Source organism: Stegodyphus dumicola, chromosome 5, assembly GCF_044657685.1.
Source record: "Stegodyphus dumicola isolate Sdum_Otavi_A_Nest chromosome 5, ASM4465768v1".
Lineage (NCBI taxonomy): Eukaryota > Metazoa > Arthropoda > Arachnida > Araneae > Eresidae > Stegodyphus > Stegodyphus dumicola.
Window position 1 is genome coordinate 180,245,460 of NC_140772.1, and position 27,699 is coordinate 180,273,158.

The 27,699-nt window shown below is 31.6% G+C and overlaps 1 protein-coding gene across 1 annotated transcript; it reads right to left on the minus strand.

The window, feature by feature from the left end:
* Window positions 1-40: 40 nt before the first annotated feature.
* On the minus strand, window positions 41-27,699 carry LOC118182847 (uncharacterized). Its single transcript, XM_035352238.2, has 3 exons — window positions 26,990-27,699; window positions 7,667-7,815; window positions 41-386 (listed from the first exon to the last, which is right to left on the minus strand). The coding sequence occupies exons 1-3, from the start codon at window positions 27,667-27,669 to the stop codon at window positions 241-243; spliced, it is 975 nt and encodes a 324-aa protein (XP_035208129.1). The 5' UTR covers window positions 27,670-27,699; the 3' UTR covers window positions 41-240.

The window sequence follows — 27,699 nt, forward strand, 5'->3', positions numbered from 1 at the left end:
CATTTGTTATTAATTTGAATATAAATTGAGACAAAAAAAGTTGACTTTAAAAAATATTTTATTACGCTCAGTAAAATTAATTTGCAGTCAATTTTGCTGTTTTTAATTTTAATCATCAAAATTTTAATTTCGTTCCTCTTCCTCCAATCACTCTGGGCGTTTGTTTTTAAATAAATATTTACAACAGTTGATACAAACATATTCATTGTCATGTTAACTGTCCAAGCGAGGGTTTAATTTCTAGCATTCGAAATCAGATACTGTAAGATTTTTTAAATCTCTTCCAAAAAGGCGTTTTGGATGAGTGCATTGACCAATGATGTCATGAGGTTTATTTTGAGATGTCACAGCCCACAGCAATCTGCAATCACATTTAATTGGATTACCTGCAAAGAAGAATAAAGACACATGGTAGTAAAATATTGCAGGACTAATTAATATTAAACACTGTAACAAGAGTTATAATAAAACATAATTGAAAATTTATAAAAGAACTAAACTTTTTACTCCGTGAAAGTAATAGTCAGCCGTAGAGTCTAATGGCTTTTGTAGAACAAGCAAAATGTTCCAAATAATTTCTCTGTATTCTTCATCTTATATTCGTATTATAACGGTACGAATATATGTAAGATGATGTTCTCTCTATAAAAACTCGTCTGAATGACATATTCGTTTTTCATAAATTGCCTCATATTAATTTATCAAATTAATTGTCAAATTAATTTATCACTTTTGTCTAACTTTGATATGATATTAGGACCATCTAGTAACTTTTAGTATTAAGCATCATTAACATGTCAAATTCATGAACAGTATACAAGGGAGAACGGACTGTCAGACCTGGGCTATTTGAAGCCCTTAACACTGTTATTAATTATCCAAACCCTAGAGGCGATCCAAGGAGTAATAACCCTTCGGTCAACCCAGGAGGAGAAAACTGCACACAGCCACAGTTCATAGTACGCAAGTCATTGGCGATCGACACTCAGTTACCTACAAAGAGAACGAAGTGCCAGTACGGTCTCTGCCAAACCTGAACCTACCACCGAATGAAACAATGTCTATAGTCACATGAAGACTTATTATGTACCCAGAAACCAATTCTATGTACAGGTTCTAGTCAGAACGCCGGGAGTTGTCCCCCAGTCGGTCCTTGGGGAGAATTTGTTAACGGGCGGTTGAAAGAATAAATTTATAAAACAGTGATATTTGATGAAAAACAAATTTATCACTATCCAGACCTCAACACACACCTGTGATTACTTTATTTTGGAATGCGTTACATTTTGATATGTTATGTTGAATACCTTGAAAAATGTGTTCTTCATTTCAACGATTTTCGTTTTTGAAACAAAATTTAGTCCACACATAATCAGATATGACAAGTAAAGAAATTATTAATAGAAATCATATTTTTCTTTGAAATTAAATCGTGATAATAATTGCAATGCGCGAAACGGCAACAAAAATCCTTATCCGATATCTAATTGAGTCTTTTCTGATCCTCAAAAAACATATAGTCTTTTGCTTCTTGTGGAACGCAAAAGAAAAATTGTTTCTTTTCCCTTCAAGCAAAATGTCTTTGTAAATTTTTCCCATGCAATCAAAAATTTCATCAACATGGTCTTCACTCAAAGCTTCTAAAAGCGAAATTTCTTTCTCCGAGGCGAAGCTTTTGCAACCCATGTATGTTTTTATCATTTTACCTTTGGGCTATAGGAAAAACTCCGCTTTCTTCCTTTTTTTTTTTTTTTTTTTTTTTTTTTTTGTAATGATTAGTTAAAAAATTTAGAATTATTATTTACCGTTTGAAAGAAATCTTTTGTTTTTCATTTTTGATGGAAGTCCCATGCTTTTGTCTCGTTCTTTTCTTCAGCCTCAAAACTTTCAACAGGAACTACAGCCAACATAAATTAAAGTGTTGCGACATAGTAATGTAAAATTTCTTGAAACCAGATTTCGAGAATTCCATTTTGCACGTATTATTTCGTAAATTTCTCTCAGTAAAATTTCTTTGACTCAGAATTTCTTCTTGTCCAAAATATTTACTATGATGAAGTTGAAAAATTAGCCATGAGTACAGTACTCGCTGTCAATTACTACTTGCTTGCATCATTTTGAAATCAAATTGTTTGAAATTTTGTTTTTGAGCCCTGAATCCGTTACGCTGATAACACATTTGCACTTCGAAACTGTAACAAAAAAGATTCGACCAAAATGTTACTTGTTATGAATGCGATTGACCTCGAGAGACATTTCACTTTTGAAACTGAACTTGATAATTCCTTTAATCTTGATATTCTAATTATACATAATGAATTTAATTCCTACACTACGGTTTATCGTTATTACTACTGTTTTCGTATAGAAAAAATGTTTGCGATAAACCGTACTATTTATCGCAAACATTCTGCTTGATTGCCTCCGCATGCTAAATCCTTTTATCCTGATAAGTAATAAATTGCTTCTTTTTACTCCTATTTATTTCTTCCTCTTAAAGACTGTTTTTAAGAAATTTCGCTTTCTCATGAATTCAGTTGTTTGAAATCGATTGACATCAACAGAGGATTTTTCTCCTACGTCATCAATAAAGATTTTAAATAATGTTCGTCTTGCCTTCAATTTTACATTCCGCTATTAGAAATAAGAATAATAATCTTTTCATCATTCAATGTATTCTTTAACCAGTTAAAAACACTGCTGATATTCTTCAGAATTTCAAAGTGCGGGTCATTTGTTTCACCTATTAGTACAATTCTTAAAGATCCTGTCTCTGATTTCAAACCTGCAGAAATTTTTAGTGTATCCTGTTAGTGGGGTTTGACATATAATGGGTAAACTAAAATTTTGCATTACGGAACACACAACCTACTCGGAAACGAGAAGCCATGAGTACAGTACTCGCTGACAATAAATAAACTAGTTTTTGATAGCTAATACTATTTGGCCATGTAATTGAATTTTATCTTTGATTCAGCGAAAATTCTTCAGAGAGTGAATTTTTTTAAAATCTTTTCCCATTTACAAACATATTATGATCTTTAGTTAATGGAATTAGATCCAATCACTGCTTCTTAATGCTTTATTATAATATCTCAGGTTTCTAAGTTTAATGGTTTTTTTACTTGATAGATGACGGCACCTTGCTTTTACTTTTTTCCGCCCGTTGTTTTCGATATAAAACGGATTATTACTTCCCACATTTTGCAAAAATATTTTTTTAAACCATGGAGCTGTCTTTGATCGCTTTCAGATCGACTGAGTTTTATTCAAAATCTACGCTGAACTATGTTTTTTTTTTTTTTTTTTTTTTTTTTTTTTTTTTTTACATAATTAAAACTTTTGTTTTAGCGTCTTTTCTCCTCCAGATGTGAAACTGATTTTAATCATAAGATTTGATTATTGCAGAAAATTATTTTCCAAATCTGCAACTATTTCTCTCACCGAAAGTCCTTGTTTAATCGATCTTCAGTTCCTTTTGATTTGTAGCGGATGGAAGTGTAAACTGGAATAATTTGTTTAATTGGGTTCCTCTTTGATATTTCAGAATTTAAAAAATGGAAAGTTGGGATGATCCTACATCGACTCTGTTGAGCACCTCCATTTTACAATAATAAGTTCCTCAAAAAATCTGTCGCTTCTTGAGTTACACACTGGCTAAATTTATCGCAGAGTAGTCATCAACATGATCTATAGGTTCAGCAATGATTTTCGATAAATACCTTACCTTAATCGATAAATAATAAGGTGCGGATCTGTTAGAGAAAAAAAGAATTCTCTCCCCCCCCCTTTGGAAAAACGGCAAGGCCGAATACATTTACAGCTAGAAGATGCTATTTATTTTCATCAAAGGCACAAACAATGTAAAAAGATCAAATACATGAAATAATAATTTAAAAAAATTAACATTTATACAAAATAAATAAATAAATGAAAAACGAAAATCTGAATGCCTTCAGATATTTTTTAAACAAATGCATAAATGATTTTGAAATTCGTGAAGCAATTTTTACAAGATTATATATAATAGGTAAAAACTGCAGTAAAACTATTTAAAAAACTTCCTTGTAAAACGGAAAATTCAAATAGGAAAGTAGACTCAATTTAACTCGGTAGAAAGTAGCGAATAGTCAAGATTGTTTCGATTGGTATGTGATAAAAACAAGTCATTTTCTAAAATACTTATGGATTTAAAATACGTCATGCATCAACCGAACTATCCGAAAAATAAAATGTTATCCTTTCACAACCAAACAACCTAAACTCTCGTGCATTTAAATGCAACACAAAACACCATCTTATGAGAAAATACCGCATTTTCTCCCGAAAACGAAGTTGATTTGCGTAAATAGACAATTAGAAATGTTGTCACGATATTAAGCAGCAATGTTCTTTTTCTTTGAACTGTAGCATGGGAATGATTTAAGGAACGTTTGGTTGCAAGTGTTAACATTATCCGATTATGGTTATTGTGTGAAGATCAATGTTTCTTAGTTAACGAACAAAGTGGTTTCTTGATTGGCCTTTTTTCAATTTGGAAATGAATTCAGTGAAATACGTCTAAAATCTTTTTACAAGTTCGATTTCTAAAGACTGTTCAGATGCATCGACTAATAAATTAATAGATATGTTCAGGAATACTTGGAAGAATTTAAAAAATTCAGAAATCATTTTAACTGATCAATGAAAAATCAACTGATAAATGTGATTGAAAACAGAACATTAAACACCGACACTAAATGCTCCATAAAAATTAAATTGTCTGATCATATATTTATTTCCGTAAATAAAAATGTAATAAATTATACTATTACATCTTGCGTTATTATTACATCTTATTAGGCATCTTGCGTTAAAGAATTAGCTAAACTGTGAATGCAAATACAGGGTACTAGGAAAAATTAAATGTTTCTTCCTAATAAATGCACAAATGATAAAGAACCAAATGCGTCTTAGTACTTTTCAAACTACAGTAAATAAAGTCTAAACTTAAGTTAGCTGAGTAATGGCCAAGAAAAAATTAAGTAATCCTATTGCGACACTTATTGATTTCATAGCTGTAGATCACAAACGAATTCGCAGTATCTCGTAGCATACATTAATTAAATAAAATTGCCTTTATAATACTGAAAATTGAATAGTTAGAACAAGCAAAATTTTGTACGCATTAATGCGTATATAATGACTGATTGATTGGTTAATTAATTTACTATCCAGAATATTGAAACAACTAGGGCATTAATGTACACGCTGTATCGAATATATCAGGGTTTCTTAGATACGAATTTATAATTTCGAGGAAAGGAATTGTCTGGTTTAGCAAACTCAGGTTGGAACAAAATTATAGAAGCAGAAACCACTTTATAGGCACATGAAACCACCTGACCCGAAAGAGCTGAAATTTTTAATTTTGTGCCTCGCACAAGCACAGAGAAAACAATAGAAACATTTATTTATTATGTACTCTAATGTTTTATAGAATAATAAATGTATAGGTAATAACTTTTTATTAAGCATAATACACCTTAAATTTAAGTAGACTTTATAAAGTGCAAAAATTAAATATTTGATGTTTTACATATAATTTCGAATGCACTACTGGAATACAAGTAATATTAAGATAAATAACATTCACATATATCTGATGAAAGTGGAGAGATGCCCCAAAATGAGTTGTAAACCTCTAAGTTCATATCTGTTGAAACCTACATTAAATCTCCTAAAACTGTCGATTTCGAAGAACGTGAGTAGCGAACGATTGCTTCATCGCATTTATTGATAACTAGCGGAAGTACCCGATGCCAGTTAAGTTATATTGAGAGTAATGCATCTAACAACATAGAGAACGATACCGCTGTAATCCTTCTCTAATAACGATGCAAAAGATGCGATTCATAATCATACATTTTTCAGCCTGATGCGATATGGAACCCACATAAAGCATTTCGCAATAAAATAAGCTAATTCTCTCTCTTTATATCAGAAACAATGGCATGCAATTTTTAATGATTTTCGTCTTTCTAATCAAATGGGCGTAAAAGCTTAAGTTCCATCCAATGTTTCACCTCTCTTCAATTTTAGTATAATAAACGTGGCAAAAAGTTATCATAATTGATCGGAAATCAATAACGGGAATAAACAACAAACACAAGCAGACATACGTCTTTATATGTATAGATTTTATAAAGCTTACATATTTGTGATTAGCAAACTCTGCGGTTTGAAAGAGAGCAGTCGGATCACTTTTGGAAATAAAGCATGTTTATCTCCAATGCCCGACACTGTTGCCACTCGGAAAAATGCAAGCGAAAATTAACTCTTTCAGAGTTTTTAATTAGTATTTTGGCTGATTAAAGTCGTATGAAGATGAGAATAGTCGAAATCGATTTTTACGAATTTTTGGAATCGGGAATAATGTATTTAATGTTTGGCAACGCTATTTTTATTTCATCGTAAAACTTAGAATTGTTTTCTTAACAAACTCTAGGGTTTGAAAGCGAGCAGTGGCAACAACTTTCAAAATAAAGCAGATTTTCATCTCCAGCTTGCGAGACTGTTGCCACTCGGAAAATGAGGGCGAAAATGATCGTTTTTCCGAGTTTTTAATTCATATCTCTGATTTTAGCTACTTTTGTGTTGGAAAAAAGTGAATGTCGACCTTTTACAGGAACCAGAAAAGAATTGTAGGAAGTTTGGTGACAATAGCTATAGTAGTGACTGAGTTATTAAAGGACAACCAAACACACAGAATTTCTTCTTTATATACATAGAGAGAGAGATTATGCCATATTGCGTTGTGGTCATATAGCAATCAATGATTTGACTGAAATTCAAACGATGCTTCTTCCATAAAGCAAGAAAACTTTTGCTTGCACGTCTTTAAGAAAATATTGTACTAGTACAATTTCATAAAAAGTATACATTCATGGTAACACTGGGATTAGAAATCTCATAAAACGGTAATTTCATGTTCAGTGAAATCAATTCCAATTCCTTTTTTGTGATCCTTATAAATAACCAGACATCGTACAGGAAAAATTACATATTGAGGTGCTTGGGGTTCTACTGAAATTTTTGTTTAAGTAAAATGACTGCGTTAGGAAGCCAATTTAGATGAAACGAAAGCAATCTGGTTTATGCAAAATAGTATTTAACAGCTGTAAATTTATTTCGTTAGTAATAATTAGTCAATAGTTATTCCACTATTTTATAGTCCTATTGCTTTTTTTTATATTTTATGGCTTACTATGCTCTACGGTGAATTGTTTTAGTGTAGTCAAAAATTAAAATAGATACCAATTTCTGAAGGACATTTGTTTTTTTTTAATATTTTTATTAAGTATTTGAGTTTGTTTCCGCATTCTCAAAATTGTATTTGCTTAAAAGTAAAAGCATTCGTCAGTATTTATCTAGCACAAATATACATGCCAAAAATGCAAACAAAGTATCACGGAAATGTGATTAAAGATGTTTTAGTCATAAACAATACAATTTTATGGATTTAAAAGCTGTATAATGGGCGCAGTTAAAAAAGAATTTAGATTTTACGTATTTTCTTCTGTTATTTATTAATTTAAATATGCGCACTTTAAAATATAAGTGTGAAATAATTTTTCATTAATAAAATATCTCACTCAGAAATACTTTTCTTAATAAAAATAATTACCTCTTAAATCCAAATACATGCTAGGCTTCCAAAGTGAGCTAAATACCTGTTGAGGCAATGATGAAATTGAATTGTTGCTGAGACTCACCCATTTTAATTGGGGCATACCATTAAATACACCGGCTGGTAAAGTGTGAATTTTATTGTGGCTGAAAAGGAATGGAAAAGAATCATGTTGCATTGCATAAATAAACACATCTAAAATTATAAAGCTATATAGAATTAAAGTGATTCATACTCATACAATCATTGAAATAATCCTAAACATAGAATTTAAAGCTATGGAAAAGTTCTGGTGTTTTTATTGAAACGTTTTACTATACGTTTCCATCAACTAAAGAGCACTTATATTCCCAATTAAAGCTGGAAATATATGTGCTTTAAACGAGGCAGCAGCTTTTTGATATAGTGCACCGTCTATTTGTATGCATCTCTTTCTGGCGCAAGTTATCGCTGTACTCATGGATATGAATACTTAAGAGCACATTAGTAAATTTACATTCAAGCTGGTTTGAATATAGCTTGAATGTAATAACCCGATTACCGGCAGCCTCTCTCAAATAATCAAAACTATAAATAATAATATGATGCAATAACCTGACAGTAAATCTAATAAACTTACTAAGAGATTTTTGAAGGCTGTAAGAAACAGTGTATCCAATGTCTGCGAAACACCGAAAGAACTATCTTAAGAAGATATTTTATGCGGATTAAGAGGAAAAACTTTAATTAAATTAAAATCGCATTGTTAAAAATTTAATGTAAGACACGTTTTTTGATTTTACAAATAAAATGCTTTTTGATTTTAATAAATAAAATGCTTTTTGTTTTTTGATTTTACAAATAAAAGGCCAAAAATTGTATAAATGACAAAAATAATGCCAAAAATGCCAAAAAATTGTATATATGACATTTACAATTCCAAAATGGCGTGAAATTTAGGCTCCAAAATGTTAATAAATGCAGAAAGCAACTCTGAGATCCTTGGTATAAATGGTAATTTGAAGCAAAAACAATTAATCCAAACAAATATAAAATTATCCGGTAAAATTTGTATAAAGCTGATGAATTCCTAAGAGATTTTTTAACAAGAGATCGAAAGAGAGCTTTATTTTTAAGTTACTGATGTTGCTTACTAACTACTAAAGCTCGATAATTCAAAGATTTGATTAAACATCTTTACACAAGAATTACCAAAAACAGCTAGCGAAATTTTAGGAAGTATATCTTCTTAATATGCACTGTTTTATATGTTCAAAACTAATTTAGAGAAAAGTATTCCAGAGATATTTATAGTTCTGATTATTTGAGAGAGGCTGCCGGTATCAATAGCAAATGCAGAAATGAGGTTGTGAAAATTAGAATTTATAAAGTCATCCTCTTGCTCTATTATGGCTCAACAGAACTCGCAGGTGTAGAAAAAATATCTAAAAGTATGCATTTACATCTGCAAAAGATATCGATGAATTCATTTAAAACTTCGCTAAAACTCAAAAATTCCTTTAGGCGATATTTCCATGCGTATACATATTTAAAAGTATATTGCGTAAATTTGACATAACCCTTACAGACAGAGAATAGGGGATTTAAATTTTCCTTGCCTTTCTATGCCGGATATATTTGTGCGTCTCTGTATTACAGGTAGTGAGTTAAATGCAAAGAAAACTGGATACAGTAATAAATAAAATTAAGTAAATCGACAAAAACGTTATTGAAATAGCAAATTTGAATCAAATGCACTGAATGTATGGTGTTGGTGTTGGTGTATTGAGAATACGGCAAAGCACACTAGGGCTATCTGCCTAAGGGGAGGGATGCCTTTCGTGGAGGACTTTCTAAGGGAAACTGGCTCGTATACACGTTACACATGGGGAAAACCACGAAAACGCCCATGCAGCCAGCCCGTTCGCGGGATTCGAACCTCGGACCGAACTACCAGTGTTCAGCGATTTTACCGCTCGGCCGTTGGTGGGCCCTGCACTGAATGTATGACGCTCCTTTCTTTATAAATTCACTGGTAATTTATTTATTTGCATTCTACTCATCTAAAAAAAGAAAACCATGAGGGAAATCTCAGTATATTAAGGATAAAAAAGGAGGTCGGTATAAGTTGAACAACGTTCAAGTTACACGAATTTTACCAGGTGCAAGATAAGATTAATAAAGGTCAACAACACTAAGCATTAAAATATTAATATATAAATTACAGTCATTTTACCACTGGGTTCTAGAAAGTAAAAATGATGCTTTTGTCCAATTAAAATATTGAGCCCAGAATGAATCATTTATTCACAAAATCAAATAATTGTTTTCTGTCCTTTTTGCTTGAAACCCGTTTGTGGCAAGAGCAAGTTTTTGCAGAAAACAGTTGCTTTGGAGTAGTATTTAAACCTCTGTTAAATAGGGTATTCAAATCTAACTTAGCTCTAGTTGAATAAAAAAGATAATAGCAAAAACAAAATATGTAAAACATTTAAAATGAAAAATCACGAAAAGTGAGTTTATGATCTAAGAACGTCCTACAATGCTACACAGAAATGTCGCTTTGAACCGTGCGTGCTGTCCTGATATAAATGGTTAATCATACCCAGTTAACAAATAGAAAGATCCATATTAGCAAAATAAGCAAAATATTTTTAACTATTAAATTCAAAATTAAAACCACAACATCCTGATCGAGTTTTTTCTCTAACACTCGTACATTTATGTGATCTAAGCTTTGTTCAATAATGGTAGTGTTGGTAGTACTTTGTAGTGGTGGTACAAATTTAATTTTTGTTTAGATGGTTTAGTCAACAGGTTGAGAACTGCTGACGTAAACCATGTTCAGAGTTGTATTTCAAGTATCAATTCAAGAGAAATGCGTATACCTCACATTAATTAAATTTCGTAATGAATTACATTGAAATATAAGTGCTTGGTATTAGCCAGCAGGGTTTTGATATGGTGCCCCGTCTATCCGTATGCATCTCTTTCGGACTCAAGTCATCGCGGTATTGATGGATTTGAATGCTGAAAAGAACATAAGTAAATTTACACTCAAACTAGTCAACGGTTCCAATGGAGGTTTAATGATCTCTACGATGTAATACAGAGTTATTAATAATTTATAGCTTTTATGTTAAGAGAAAGGTGATGCCTAGATTTTTTTAAATAGGTTAAATGAGCATTTATTTTGATGTTGTCTATTACTTTAATTAAAAAATTTTTCTTCATACAATATTAACTATATATGTTATTTTGAACAGCTTAAGATATTTTTCTCTGCAGTATTTCATTTATTGACCTCTGGATATCTCTTAAGCATTCTAAGTCAACTTGGGAGACAAACGTTTCACGCTTCATCCGTCTCTCTGCCATGCACTTCCCCAAGAAAGCTCTGGAGTTTTTACATCAGTAGTCTTTATGGCATTACTTCATTGACACTGACACCTCGTGTTTTGCGCAATATTCGGCACATAAATTGTCAAACTAATATTCATATTATTCCTATTTGTCGCTATTTGGATGATGTATGTGCTGAATCTTCCGTGAATAATAAGCGATTAAGCTAAAAATGTGGTCTGTGCAAAAATACATTCCTTACAAATGTTGATGTAAAACAGCCTTTTACGAAATATTGGCTCAGATTATGGGATCACATTTCACAGCTAACACTAAAAGAGAAAACAGTTCTCGTTAAGATGAAGAAAAATATAATTCAATTTTTGGATTGATATATAATTTGTGTTGAATAAAAGCAAGATACTAGACAAAGCTAACAATTTAATGATGATGATGGAATCCTTTATTATTAAAATTCTTTATTCTAGCAAATGTTGTTATAAAGCTATAACCACGGTTAAAAAGAAATGAAAATATTCCTTGTCGTAAGAAGAAAGATCATCATCCTAGATCTGTACCCAAGGCAGAGCTAAGAGGTAATGAAGAAATTTTTACTCATCATAAGTTTTCTCTTCTAAGCTAATGAGATATTGTTTAACTGGTAGTAATTACAGATGCATCTGAACAGTCTACCAAGACAGGAAAATCACTGCTCTGTTCTTCAAGAAAATAGAACTTTGCTCCATATTATAAACAACTTTTGCGCAAATGATCTACAGGATTCTGATTCGCACTGCTGATGAAGCAACTGCATGCATTGTCAGAGCAGGAGAAAAAAACTAAATTTATCAAATATAAATGCCTGCTGCTTAAAGCTATCTTATATGGATTTCTCATGGCTACAAATATATACAAAATATGTATTAACGCGAAATCCCAATTATGATAGTTAAAAAATTCGAGGAGAATACTGGAATTCAAAATGTAATTCCATTTTAATTTCTTGAACGTCTTTGCACTAATGAAGGTTTACCTATTTATAAAACTGAAACGTTAAGTATTTGTATGTTAGAATAATGACATTCAGATCGCTACCCTTTAAATTCCAAAGATTCTGTTATGAACAAACACATTGTCTTAACGATTCCCGATGTTTGAAATAGGCGAACGGATGCCTTGGGCATTATCCCGTTATCTTTCCCAAATTCCCGAAATTCAAGTTTTCGGATAAGAAACACCCCACAAATAATTATTAGTTATATAAAAATTCCCATAAGAATTTGCAAGAGCTACTGAAAACGTGAATTGAATTGATGTTTTTTCTGACAGTGAAGCTCCTTATCAAGTATTCTACTTGACAAAGAACAACAATACGTGAAGTTACATGTTATAAGAGGTACAGTTCCTGATCATTCCGCATTAATGATTGAAAAAAACAGTATTATGAGAGAAGACAAAAACATTCGAAGAAAAATGTAAATTAGGTTTAAAGTAGAAGAACATAGGAGAACTCTCAAAATTTTATAATATAACTTAAGTGTTAATATATATCAATGTATATATTTTAAAACACAAGCAAGTACAAACATGTATATACACACAGCACAAACATATAAGCACAAACATGTATATACATTAAAACGCAAAATTTAATGTATCAAACTACCCAAAGAGGCTAAATATCAGTTGCATAGATTTTCTTTCAAATACGAATTTAACATAAAAAAATAACTTACGTTGTCTCTTAAATTCGGGGAGTTTAGCACTTCGATTGATACAGAAATTATGTCAAAATGTTTTTAAAAATAAAGATATAAAAAAAATAAAAAAAAAATCTAGCTTCCAGATTTTACATTACGCCCAAAGAGGCGTTGTTTTAATGTTTTGTGTGTTACCTTTATTTGTTAAACATTATGTTTTTCACACTTAAACCATAAAATTTAATCAATAGCAATATCTCAAAATATTTTTAAAATGAGCATATCTTTAGTTTTCCGATACACAATCTCGCGCACTGGAGATAGTTTTTCCCGCAAAGTGTTGTCATTGCTCGATTTGAAATAGTTGAGTTTGGTAATCAAAAATTCGGTAAAGTGTTACAAAATATGAGATCAGTCATAAAACGAATTTCAAATTTCAACTTAAGGGTTCCAGATGTCCATATTCGGGTGTTGACATACGTTATTCAAAATTGGATTGCTCTAGGAACCGTTGTTTTACCACACTGCGAGAAATATACATACATTTATGCAGATTCTTCATTATTTAATTTCTTAAAATATAATATTTGTTGGCAACAATTCGAAAAGTGAACCGACATTTATAGTGAACCAACGCAAAATGCCAAAAGGAAATTAATAGCCCTTCTGGACTAACTCGTTTTGAGCTAATAACTTTCCCTCAGTCAACTATGAGTAAAAATTCCAATTAAAGAAAAGCTATGAAATTTCCGAAAAGACGCCTCAGAAAAGCAAATTAACCAAACTAGTACTACAGGAGCTCTATATAATAGTGTGGAAATCGGATCCTTCAATGCAAACAAACATAGAATAAGTTATAATTGTAAGCTCTCAAATCATGAAATTTTGAATAAAACGAACACTATAGAAACTCCTTGATATCGTCATCTGAGAGACAAATCCTTGAAAATGATTAGGCAGCAGAGTCGTTTTCTAATCTTCTCCGAAAAAGGTGATTGCGTACATACTTAATAACCGATAACGCTTGAATTTCGCTTTCATTTTCAGGCCAGAAAGGAAGTTTGGATACATGAGCAAAACAGATAACGCTTAATTCCATAAACCTGGTTCGCTCAGGCGTTATGATTCTGGATAGATGCTCCAGTGGAATAACCAAACCTTATTTAACCAGATGCCAAAATCGATTAAGTAAACTATGCCTCGAAAATTTTTATGCTCTTTCTGAGGCATGAATAATCTCATGCTCCGAAACGATAACAGAGTTTCCCATACAGATTTCGCATCTTCACATATTCTTAAAAATATACTCAAAGTCCTCACAGAGCGAAACTTTCAGTTCATAAAACTTCATTAGGAATGATCTGATGCTTCACCTTAAGATTATTTTCTGTGAGACTATCTAGACAATGAATTAAACAAAACAAAGGTTTCTACTCTAAGAGTAATTAAAACCATTTTGGAAATGAAAAAAAAGAAAGCCTACCAAAAATTAAAACTTTTAGCAGTAAAATAACTGCCAAAATGATATCAACTATTCTATTTTGCCAAAACGTACTCAAAAGTAACTTTTTGTAAAACTAACACTTTATGAATCACGAATATGTTTTCTTAAAATTTTCTGTTACGCTTCAATTTCAAAATCCCAGACATTATCTTGTATATTAGAAATGTACACATTCAACAAAGGTATTATTGTATTCATTCTTAACACTTATTAACTAAAATGAAATTTCAGAGAAAAGACAAATAAATATTATCAGTTTCTCATAAATGTGTTTGAAGATGCTAATTTAGACAAGAACTGTTTTAGACTATTTATGTTAATTCACTTACTTCTTATTTATGTATTTATGTTAATTAAATTTATGGTAATTTATTTAATTTATGTTAATTTAATTACTGTTGAGCCGCCCAGATGGTATAGTGATTAGGGAAGCCTGACTGCGATACCGAAGGGCCTGAGTTCGAATCCCGAAGAAAGCATGGTTGTAACTGTAGGAGGGGAGGGCGGTTCACCTATTAGGTGCCTACATAATAAAGAGACCGCCACACCTGGTCTTGTGTAGATTAATGGACTGTGTTACACTGTAACTGTTTGCAATCTGCCACTGCAAAAAAAAAAAAAATAATTACCGTTTAATTACTTATGTATTTATGCCACTTTTCACCAGGTTTCAATCAGATTCATGCAAAATAGTTTTATTTACGTGTCAAATTATTTTTATGCAAATTCAGGTCATCAAAAAATCATTCTATGTTATTTCTTCTTCTTTCCCATTTTCATCACACTGTAACAAATCATTCTAAAATATATCTTATTGTTTCCCATTTTCGAAGTCATTTCCTTTTTAAAATAGCTTTCAATGTCCTTAAATTGCATTAAGAAATAGAAAACACTGTAAAAGCTAAAGTAAATTGGAACGAGACGGTTTTAGCTTTTTCGAATAAGCACTGTGAACAGAGTCAGAACGACAAATAGAAAAGAGAAAAGAAAAGAAAAGATAGCGAGGCCTCTGAGCAACAAAAGTTTCCGATTTGCCAGGTATTTGGAGTAAAATATAAATAGTCTTAGGCAAATTTTCTCAGGGGACGATTGTAAGTGCATTTTTACAGAAACGAAAGCAGATTCATTGACCTGTAAGAAAGAAATTCTAGCCTTGGTGAATTCACAGTTTACGAATGCGACAGAGACCCTATAATATAGAAGTAAGTATTCTATAGGGTTTAAAACAATCTTGTTCCTACGCTTAATTCCTTTAGATCAGGCATATTTGTTTTTAAAATTAATGGAAAGTATTTAAGGCTAATTTATTATTATTATTTTTAAGGTGTTGAATGTTTTGTTATTTTAAAAAAAATTATTAGTTTATTATTAAAATTTTCAAAATTATTAAACATGTATTACATACTGTAAATAATAGCTGTAATACATAAATTAAATGTTATTTGGCCATTCGCAATGTGATATTTTCCTTGACGCTTTCCTTGGCACTTTAAAAATTGCATGGATATCATTAGGAAATATAAAATTGCAGTTATTTTACTTGAAAATAAACTAAGATTAATTGTGACCATAACGGTGTTAAATTAAAAAAAATATTTCTTTTTCTTATTGCAGTTGAAAAACACTTTGACAGGCCTTGGTCTCTAAACCCTTTAAGAAAGATGCGCTTAAAATTATTTATGTATTATGTGCCTGAACGTTGCATACAAGTTAGGGATTTTACTTTACGCCAGCAATATTAATAATAGCCATTCTTTTAATTTCAATACCATTATTAAATTTGCTGACCTATTTATTATCACTTAGAAGGCATTAGTTAGATTGGAAATATGTGTAATATAGTAAGATTTATTTCGCGACATTTATATGAGTTTATACAATATCAATATATTAGAAAAACAGTATTAAAAACATTAATATCTGTTCAAGAGCATCTACTTACAGAAACCAGGAAAACTGGAAGTTATGCAATAAATTGTAATAAATTTCTTATTATTTCGTGCATAAATGAATAGGAATTTACTGTGGAGTCATTAAGTTATGGTGACGCAGGAGCCGTGAAAAATGTGGATTGCCCTTGTCGGGATTCAAACCTGGATTTCTCGAGTGTACTACTGGTACACCCCGAAGACATTCTGGAAGGAGAGAGAAAATACCTTATATACGTCCCTTTTAAAGGGCGGCGGGGATTAAGATACCCAGTCGCCAAATCCTGCTTGTGACGAATTGTTGTCGTCCACCTCCTTTCAGTTAGCGCGCCAAAATAGAGTCGTTGAGGGTTTATACCTTATATCACATAAATTGCTATCTCGGTATAACTAGATGTATATTTGTTTTTGTCTTGCTTTATTGTGTTATTCAGAAAAGAGCAAAAGGATAGCTCAAATTAATGTGAAATACAATAAATATTTCCCTTAGTTAGTTATTAGATTTACTAGTTTTTATTCGTAAATTTGTGTGGTTAGTGTGTAAGGATCTTAAGTTTTACTAACATTTATTTTATTTTAAATCTTTACTATCACTTCTTATTTTCTACTTCCGGCCAGAATTATAAGCGTTAAAGTTTTTATGCAAAGTTTGTCTGGCGAACGCCAAGTACTTAAGTTGTGGCTTTTTGCCAAGCGAAAGAGAGGAAGCAGTTAGTCGAAGCAGGCCGCTTACCTTAGAAGTTTACTCAGTTGCTGGTTGCCTTCCAGGCCAGAGGTTTTAATCCTCTTGATAATTTTTAAACGTATTGTAGTGTTCACAGTTCTCTGTACTACATACGGCTTCCTGTTAATATAAGGCCAATCTTCCACGTTTATTATTTTAAAGTTAAATTAGAGTTTAGTTTTATTTTTATACTTTTACGTTTTGACCCCAAGTAGCGGGTCTGTGTATTTCCGAAGTACGAAAGTTATTGTAAATTGAGAAAAATAAAGGGTTTTGTATACCCTTCTTGTGTATCCTGTCTACTTCCCACAATTGTTGAACATAGCTTTAGTAAGCTCTCTGTTCCGAGTCAGGTCCTTGCATGTTCCCGAAGAAGGTTAGACAGAACATTGAACCTGATAAGTGAACGTAAAACAGTAACAACCATCTCTAGGCTGAGTGCAAACAATCAGTCTGCGGCTTAGTATATAAGGAACTGTTAACTGCATCAATGATTTTATGCTTAGAAAATGATCAGTTAGGTACATTGTAAATTGTATGAAATAGAAATATTGATAAAAAAATAAGAAATTTGCATTTATAAAATTTTGCAAACTGTGGAATTTGTTACAAGGTTACGCAATCATTTTATAACCTAAAGTATAAAATACAGATCTGGCATAAGACTGGAAATACTTCTCAAAACTAGGAATTTGCCAGGATGTCTGGATAATTAATATTTTTTAACATTAATGTAATGTGCATAAAAACTTAAAAGACTAAACTGAGAAATTTTCTGACCTCAAAATGCCTCTAACAATATATCTCCTAAGTTAGATATTTTTAAGACTGGAAACTTAAGACTGAATCGCATATGAAAGACGCAAATTTTCATACAATTTTAAGGATTTTTAAGAATTGTTAAATGCTGCTTAACTAGATATTAAAAAATGATTTCTGAATTCCTGACAACTTCTAATATATTATTTCATTTCTCTTCTGGAGTCAGCAACCCATACAATTCAAGATAAGGTCTCAGAGTAAGAAGATATATCATCTAAAAAATAATCATAATCTTTTCGCAGTCTTTGATATTTTCTTTGCTACATTTGTAAGAAAATTTCCAATGAAGTGCCAAACTTACTATATCAAAAGTACTAAACTTAAGCATTAAGTTTTCCTTTCGACAGAGATTTATATGGCGCTCTGCGAAGAGTGCCCATTCATTTTATTCTACTTTGATTTATTCCCTTCTTATCTATGTAGTACACGATTGGGGAAGAGTTCTCGCGTCTTACAGATAATGGATGAGAGTAGTACTAGAGGGGTAGGGGTTCAGTTGATAGGGCAAAGCAAAATATGCCATAGGAGACACTTACTATACGAGATCAATATTAAATTTATTTTTATGCATTCCTCAATTTATAATTGCTTAAAAAAGGATAGAATTAATTTAATTCAATATATTATTTTAGTCGTAAGATTCAGCTTCAAGAAATACAACTTTAAATATGCATATTTTGAAGATAAAGGAGAATACAGAAAGAAAATGAATTTTTTTTCCTCACATTTGAGAAATTTCAGCTTCCCATGCTTTATTTAATAGAAAATATATTTATCGTTCACGGAAACAATTGAAGGATTGAATTTCTTCAATCGGATTGAGCCCTGTAAACTTTTAGTACCTGTTTATTTCCTTCTAACCAGCAGAATCAAATATGATCCATCCATATATTGTGTAGAGGTTTTTTTTATTGCAATGGTATACTAAGGGATTTGGAACGTTAAAATTTACTGTTTTAACTGAGTGTAGATTTAATAGTAATGTTATTGAGTAATTTACTGAGTATAGATTTAACAGTAATTTGACTGGATAATTTACTGAGTATAGATTTAATAGTAATATGTAACTGCGACACAGACGATTTGCGAGGTATGTTGCGCACCCATTATTTAAAAATTCACTTTTTCTTTCATGCAGTTGCACGCCTATTTATCATTAAAGTATCTTTCTGAAATTGAAATTTTCGTCAGCGATAAATTAGTATTCCGTTTTTCTACAAGCCAGAAAATTAATTAAACCTAATTAAAAAATCCTCCAATCTATAACAAATGTTATTCGAATATTATTCAGTGCTTTTATACGGAACAAGGAGAAATTCGGGCTTATTTGCAACCAGAAATAGCCTTATTCTTACGCATGCACAGTAAATTATAAGGAGGTCTGCAAGTGTATTATATTTAAAAGAAAAATACATTTTCGGGAGAATAGAAAATAAAATTTAATTAAGAACTGTCTTTTCTATTTCATTTTAATTTTCCCAATATGTTAATACATATTGCATAAGTATTAAATTGCTACTTGTGTATACTATATTGCTACTTGTATTCTTGTTGCTACTTGTGATTGCAATGTAAAAATGATTGCTCTCGCAATAATTCAGGAACGCAATATTTTGAATATGAAATTATATAGCGAGAACATCCTATTAAAGTGAGCGTTTTACAAATAAATCATTTGTCAACCTCGTCAACCTCGTTTAGTTATAATTATTCAATCAAACATGTACATAATAATGCACCTTACCGATAAATAAAATTCTTTTGTAAGATTCATTCAACAGTTTATATGCTTTCTTTCATAAATTTATAATTGTTTCAAAGAATATATCTACTGCCTAATAAAAATCGCTTTCTATCACCCATCGGCGGTCAAACGTTAATACTGCTGAGGACAGGCAGTTCAAACCAACTTTATTCCCGTGTAACGAGACGATTTCCATTCAAACGCTCTGCACGAAGGCATCCCTGCCTTTAAGAGACGAATTTCAGTGCTTTGCCAAAATGCAAATAATAATCCAACAGCGTTGAAGGAAAGACTAAAATTTCTAATATAGCTGAAGACAAACCTTCCTAAAAACGTCTGATGTGGACATGACTTATAACGTCCTTACACGGCCTATTAAATTATACACATTTTTTTGCCGCAATTCATTTAAACATGTTCCATACAATATCATTAGAGATACATTTCTCACTCCGCGGAAAAGCAGAAAACTTAAAAAGTAAAATAAGTAAATGCAAAATAAAAACTAAAAAATTTTCGCTGAAAATTGTAACTAAATACAGTTAAAACCTAAAACACTAAATACAGTTAAAAACATTTGAAAAAATTTGCAATTAAAATAACAGTTTCTACGCAAGAACAACCGATGCACTAAAATTTAACGATAAATTTTGACCCCACTCAGGAAAAAAGACAGAGATTAGTTTGTGCACCAACTGACACAATTCATTGTGCGGCTAAGAGCTTCAAATGTAAACAAATAGCAGCCACGTTAGGGGTAGCAAAAGTTCTACTATTAAATTGTTGATAATTCTTCAACTATTGCATACAAATTAACTAACGACATAAAAACCTTAACCGGAACGTAAGAAAAGAACTTAATTCAGTCAATTTAAAGCAAAAGATGCACAATTTACAAGAACAATAAAAAACAGAGCTCACCGAGCCACTTCAGAGGGTGGTTGTATATATATATATACACCCACCCTCTACTTACTGCGTAGCCGTAGTATATATATATATATATCGTAGTATATATATAAACATATATATAATTAAATATATAAATAAATATATATATATATATATATAATTAAAAAGCCGTAGTAATGTTGATGGCGTAGAACGTAGACCCATACTGAAGAGGAAACTTGGCAATCGAGAAAGATTAAGTATTCAACTTTATTTGCAGCCACAATTTACTTGGCACTCCAATAGGGCCTATTCGGAAGCATTTGCATTTTTGATTCTATTGCAATAGATAGATGAGATCGAAACAACAGATTTAGAGAAATGAGGTAGGAACTAAAGTGTGCAGTTACCCAACATGGAAGCTCACCAAGAGAAGGTTTTGGTTTAGGTTTCTAAGAAAGAGAGGTTTTAATTTTCGAAAGTTTCAATTCAGGTTCCTAGTTAGATGTGTTATCAGCGTTACGCAAGGCATGTGACATAGACTGATCTAGATATTTCGCAATTAGAAAAGTTATTTCTGAAAAGCTATTACTTATTTGGCATGTCTAGAGCATCAAAATAACTTAATGACTATAAGTGGCGCCCGAACTAAAAGGTGGTGGATGATAGCTCTCTACAACCAGGATTTGGTGATTGGGTCCCCTAATCCATAAAATATTCCCCCTGCCTTCTTATCATGCCTTCGTTGTGTAATGGTCAGCACACTCGGCGCGGATTCGAGAGGTCCGGTGTTCGAAACCCGGCGAGGACATTGCACATTTTGCATGTCTCCTCTTTCCAAATAACCTAATGTCTCTACAGTGCAAATATAAATTTCCATTTTTTAATAGCTTTAGAGAGTAATCCAGAGATATATTTACGCTTAAGTACTCTGACCTTTTCTCATAAAATACGGCTAATAGGTTTCCCTGGCAAGCTTTCAGAAGGACCAATCATTTCTGACTATTTCGTAAACAGTTTCTCTAGCACTGTCAGTGTACTCTTTTTTTATTTTGATCCACAGTTAGATTTCGGAAATTAATGTTTTTGATTAATAATATCTTGCTTTCATTAGGTTTGATCAAATAATTATCAAGCAAATTTAATTTAAGAATTCGTTATCCAAAAGATATACTTACACAAAAATTTAACCACTTTCGTTATAATGTCTACGAGATCATTTAAGAACTAAATAGAATTTCCAACAAAGTTGTCTTAATTAACTTTAAACGATTTGTAAATGAGATTTGCTGAGATAGTATGAGTGAAAAATGCTGACTTATGGAAATTGACGGACATCAAATGATTAGGTATAGAAATCACTTCACTTATCGGCGTAGAAATCAAGTACGAAAAGAAGAACTTTGAATAATTAGTAGTAAAAGAGCAAGAGTACTTAAAACGTTTAGATGCAAGTTTACTCACAAAAAGAGGGCAGCACTTAGTGTGTCGAAAGAAATTCTAGATTCGGTAATCTTGTTTACACAGGAGTGAACTTCTTACCACTACCTCTCTATCTTAATAAAATGTTGCGTATAATAAATTAACTCTGTAAAACTATTGTATTTAATACTGTTATTCCATTATCGGTAATCGAATTTCTTACAACTAAACTCCATCATGACAAAATGTTGCATATCATAAATTAATTCTGCTAAGTACTGTATTTAATATTACTAAAAAAATACGCAACAAACGCTGAAAGAAAATTTACGAATGTAAGAAGGAGAATTAAAACATATAATTTACATGTGAGGTAGAGGTTGCATCGACGAATGCAAATAGTATATCATACCCGTTATTAGCGTATAAAGTATATTCTCCCTCCCTTATGCATGTCTTCGTGGTGTAACGGTAGCACAATCGGTGCGTATTCCAGGTTCGAGTCCCGGTGAGGGCATTATTCATTTGTCATGTCTAGAGCCTCAAAATAACTTAATGACTCTAAATGGCGCCCGAACTAAAAGGTGGTGGTGGATGATTCTTCACACCAGAATTTGGCGATTGGGTCCCATAATTCCCAGTCACCCTTTAAAAGGGGGAGTATATAAGGCATTTTCTCCCTCCTTTCTGCATGCCTTCGTGGTGTAACTCTAGCTCACTCGGTGCGTATTCGAGATGTCCAGATTAGAGTTCCGGCGAGGGCATTGCTCATTTTTCACATCAGCTGCTTTGAAAATAACTTAATGACTCTACAAACGTTATGTTCCCATTACTCATTCTTCTTACCCAGATTCTTTCAAGAAGTATTTGTCGTAAGACATGTGTTTTTGTATATCTATGTTTTATTCTTTTCTGTGTGGTCTAGTAATAGCACACCAACCTCTTGGATAAAACCACGATTCTCTATTAAATAGTTTTTGTTTTATTTCGTTGTTTTATTGCTTTGTTGCTTATTTTTGGAGCCGGAGGAAATTATTCCATTATTATTGGTAACTGAACTTTTTACCACTTACTCTCTATCGTCACAAAACGTTGCGCATCATAAATTAATTCTGTAAAACTATTTTATTTAATACTATTATTCTATTATTGGTAAATCGAACTCCTCACCACTAACTGATTTTGACAAAGTATCATGAATTAATTCTGTAAAACTATTTTATTTAATACTATTATTCCATTATTGGTAATCGAACTTCTTACCACTAACTCTACCTTGACAAAATGTTTCGTATCAAAAATTTATTCTGTAAAACTATTGTATTTAATACTATTATTCCTATATCGTAATCGAACTTCTTACGTGACTTTATATCTTGGCAAAATATTATAAATTAATTCTGTAAAACTATTGTATTTAATATTATTATTCTACTATTGGTAATCGAATTCCTTACCACTAATTCATCTTACCACAAACTAATCTTGACAAAGTATCATAAATTAATTCCGTAAAACTATTGTGTTTTTGACATTGATAAAATACTGCGCATCATAAATTTATTCTGTAAAACTCTTGTATTTAATACTATTATTCTATTATTGGTAACCGATGTAGTGTAGGAATTTATGAGCATAAATAGTCAGTTACCAGTTTTCTCTTTTTTATGGTGGGGTGGTTTTATGGTTTTCAACTGATTTTATTTAAAGCTTTTAAATTCCTTTTCAAATGAATGTACAACCTGAAAGAAATGCTTTCGAAGCAGTGCCAAAAGAAAATATTTTGCAATTCAGGTTTAAATTATTTGTAAGTAACAAGCAAAGTTAATCGAGCTTTACATTTCTCATCATCTAGAGTAGATTTTCTAAGCGATGCAGGAAATAAAACTCAGAAATAATTTCAATTTATTTCGTATGCCATTGATGCTAATAAATGACCTTAGGTAGTTTGTTATATATAAGTTAAAATTTTAAAGCAAGTGAGGAGTTTAAGTCCCAATTTAATAAAAATTTAAGTGTTTGAATCTAAATTTTGAAAAATCAGTAATATAAAATAACATGCCTAAAATTTTGTCATACTGCAAAAAATTATTTTTTGTAAAATTACTGTAATAAAAATAAATAAAAACCTGTTATGTTTACACTATTTGCAAGACAGCCTATAATAAAACTAATCTTTTCAACAGAGAAAACCTAATCTCCTACTATGATAACGTCAGATTTTGGTCAGATACACTCTCTTCGAACACCAAAGCATACTCTTTCACGCAACCTCGCAAAAAGAAGTACAGTCTAGCGGAGCTAGATTAGTTGATCTCAGTAACTACTTCACGTAACTGTCCGATGTTACATTGAAAGAGCCAGGTATTGTGGTGAGATATCGTCATGCTACAACCCTGCTGAAAGCAGGATGACTAACGGCATAGCATCTAGGAAAGCAAGTGCTGTAGTTTGCAATAGCTCCAAGTACCTTCGTCCAGTTAAAGTTCTATCGTAAAACCATCCATCGTAAATATAAGGGTGTAAGGTTCTTATGCTAATTAACTAGTTACTATGATTTTGATCTTCAATTTGACTTTTTCTCTACATATTCAAATTAGCTTTTAGAGCATATAAGTTGCTTAGACAGAATGAGAGTTTTGCAGCGCTGTTAGAATTCGTCAGCTTGATATTAAAGTGAATATTCCGGCTTTTGCATTTTCTCGCAGCCGATACTTTAAACGCTCCAGTAAAAATAAATCAGATAGACTACCTTATATTTTATGTTATTATATGTTAGTCTTCGTCCACGTTATCAGAACAGATAACGTGGTTAAACTGAAAACGTTAAATTGCCCAGTCTGCAGGACTTAACTTCAGCTTACAGATCAATAGACACAGGGAAAGTTGCTCGAAGCCCCGCATCAGATATTGAGATCCACTTCATTGATTACTTTTTTTTTTGTCACCACGATGAATTTTTAACATATCTGTCAATGCAAAGTATTCGGGTTTAACGTCCCACTACAACTAAATTTCACCTCGTTGATTCACATAATGATGGAGAAGAAATCGTTCTCTCCTCCTCATGTACTTTTCCCGTGTGCCTATCATAAAGTTGTACTATTTTTACCCTTTCTGATATTCTGTCTGTAGCAACCCTTATGTTAGTATTGTAGCTGTGCAGGTAAGGTAGCAATTTATACAAAATATGTTATATACGACTGTTTGTTGCATTATAGTGACATTTTGCCAATGCACAGGCCAGGTCGTCCACTGCTTGCACGTGCATACTTGCAGACGTTGGCCTGCGTGAATGGTAATCTGTTTGTCTAGGCGTCGAATGAGCCTGGTGGCAGTAGGCCGTGAAAGAACACAATGCATATATCACACGCTAATATCTTGCCAACAACCACAATACTCGAGCTAGAAAATTAGTTTAGTTGGAATAACTAGTTACGTTTAGGCTCAAAGAATCCAGTTCACGTAATATTTAACAAATCTTCCTAGACTTTCAGTTTGTACTTCAAGATAAGGCAAAGCATAGCATTTAAACTTGTATGCTATTATTTTCCTATCACTGCTATGAAGACAAATTTCTTTTAAAGATTTTTTGCTTTGCGATGTTAATATATATGAGGATGATCGGGTATTAAGATTTCTGCATTCCAGTACTTTTCTTCAAGGACTGATGTCGATAATACATCACTTTGTACTACAAACTGGTTCTACGAATTTACTCCCAATTTATTTTGCTATGTTTCATAGTTTCTGAGATAAGATAGCTGACTTTCAAAAATTTCCTGTAGATGCGCTGCAGTTAATCTTAAGGTAGACCATTTTCACTTTGCTGGGGGTAGACAGAACATTTACGATTCTAGATTTCTCCCTTGCTCGGTATTTAAAGGCATGTACATAAACACACACATAGATTTAGCATATGTTACCCCATTTTCTTGCTAATTTCACCGTGTGAAAACCAGCAGGGCTAAAATATGCGGTATACATATTATTCTTAAAGCAGCAGCTTATAAATATAGCACGTTTAATAAATGAAAACATAGCACTTAAATAATAAACATATCCACATTAAAAAGCACAAATAAAGACATACTAATATTATTATATTATATATTTAGCAATTTCAGTAATCTTTTTTAACTTACAAATGATTTCTTGTTATTTGTGCATGTATTTTACGCTGTTATAAATCCGAAGTTTCTAAATCATATGCTGAGAAAACAAGAGAGGAAATATAGAAAGGAAGAAATATGCCAGTAGATACAGAATGTAATAGAACGAAACCTCTTTCATGATGACCACTTTTCGTAGGCTTCCATATGTCTGAAGGTATATGGCATTTATTCAAACATTAATAAGGCATCATACTAAAGATAACCAATAATTATATTTTACAAACTATCCTGTAATGTATTAAATGTGTTGTATCTTCCTCATTCAGAGCAAGGAATCAAATTCATCAAATTTGGCAGATAATGGAAAACAACAAGATAAAGAATCAAGGAAACAGAAAATACAGTTAATTTTTAAGGAAAACAACAAACATATTACTTTTATGACTTAATCCGATACTTAAGTAAACTTAATTTGATTTAATAATTTTAATATAATAATTTAAAATTTAATAAAATAATAATTATATATAAAGTTTAATAATTGAAATGTTTATTTAAAATTATATTTTATTTTGAATTTAATTTTTTGAAGGTAGGTTGGTACGGGAATATAGTGTAATTGCCAAAGAAATAAATAAATATGCATAAATAAAGAAAATACTTAATTTATTAATTATAATTTTTAATTTATGTTTTGTTTTGCTTATAAATAGGATTATATTATTATTTACAAGTGAAGATAAGAGACTGCTTTTCTATGTTTTGAAATGTACCAATGATATTAATTGTAATTAAGATAATTTAAAAAGAGTTAGTTTTTCAGAAACAGTTATTTTATTTTCAAATCAATATTTTAATTCTTACATTTCACATAGCATTTACTATTAAGTGGCAAGATAATAAAATTCTAAAATGCTTTCACAGGAAAATTAAGAGTGCATTGCTAAAATTAAAAGGAATTTACTTAAAATTGCAAACTAAAATGAAAACGAGTACATATCATTCAATGTATAACGCTATATTAATATATCCATAGTAGCAATTAAAAAATGAAACTCAAAGGTTTAAGTTCTTATTAGAATGCATTTTCAGCTAATTCACAAACAGAGGTGATGATTCAAGATATAAAGGAAAATTTATCTTACTTACTCTAAGAGAAGGTTCGTCAATTTTGTTGGAACCGACAACACATTCCGAGAGAATGTAGTCAGTTTATTGTGAGAAATTCGCAAGTATGTTAAATTTGTTAGCTGTGCAAAACTGTCTGTTTCAATTTCTGTGATATTATTTTCAGATATCGTCACAGCTTCTAATGATTTGCTCACATAATCGCTAAAAGTGGCTGGTATTTTATTACCGATGGTTGAATTATGTACAAAGAGTATTCGAAGTTGCCTCATACTGGAAAACTGCTGCCAGGATGTTTCTTCACCAAATTTTACATTTTGTAAAGAAAAGTGGTGCAAATTTAATCCATTTTCCCCAGTAAAGTTTTCAATTCTGTTAAATGTGCTATTTGATATGATTAAGGTTTGTATTGTAGAGTTAGCAAAACATGATAAGGGCAAAAATTCAAAATTAATCATTTCTATCTCTAGAATCACTGCTGTTTCGCTCAGCCTCGCTGACATTTCTTGAAAGCTATTCACGTCTTCGATACCTGAACATTTCACACTGTGGTAATAGGGTCCTTCAAACTGGCATGTGCACCTGGGGTTGTCTAACACTGAGCATGTCTGCTGGGGAATTTTCATGCCGATGTTGACCAGTGGCAAAACTAAACCTATTAATAAACTCATCCAAAACATCGCGCAGATATTGAAAGTCATTTTCACGTTCTCGTGTAATAAAAGAACTTT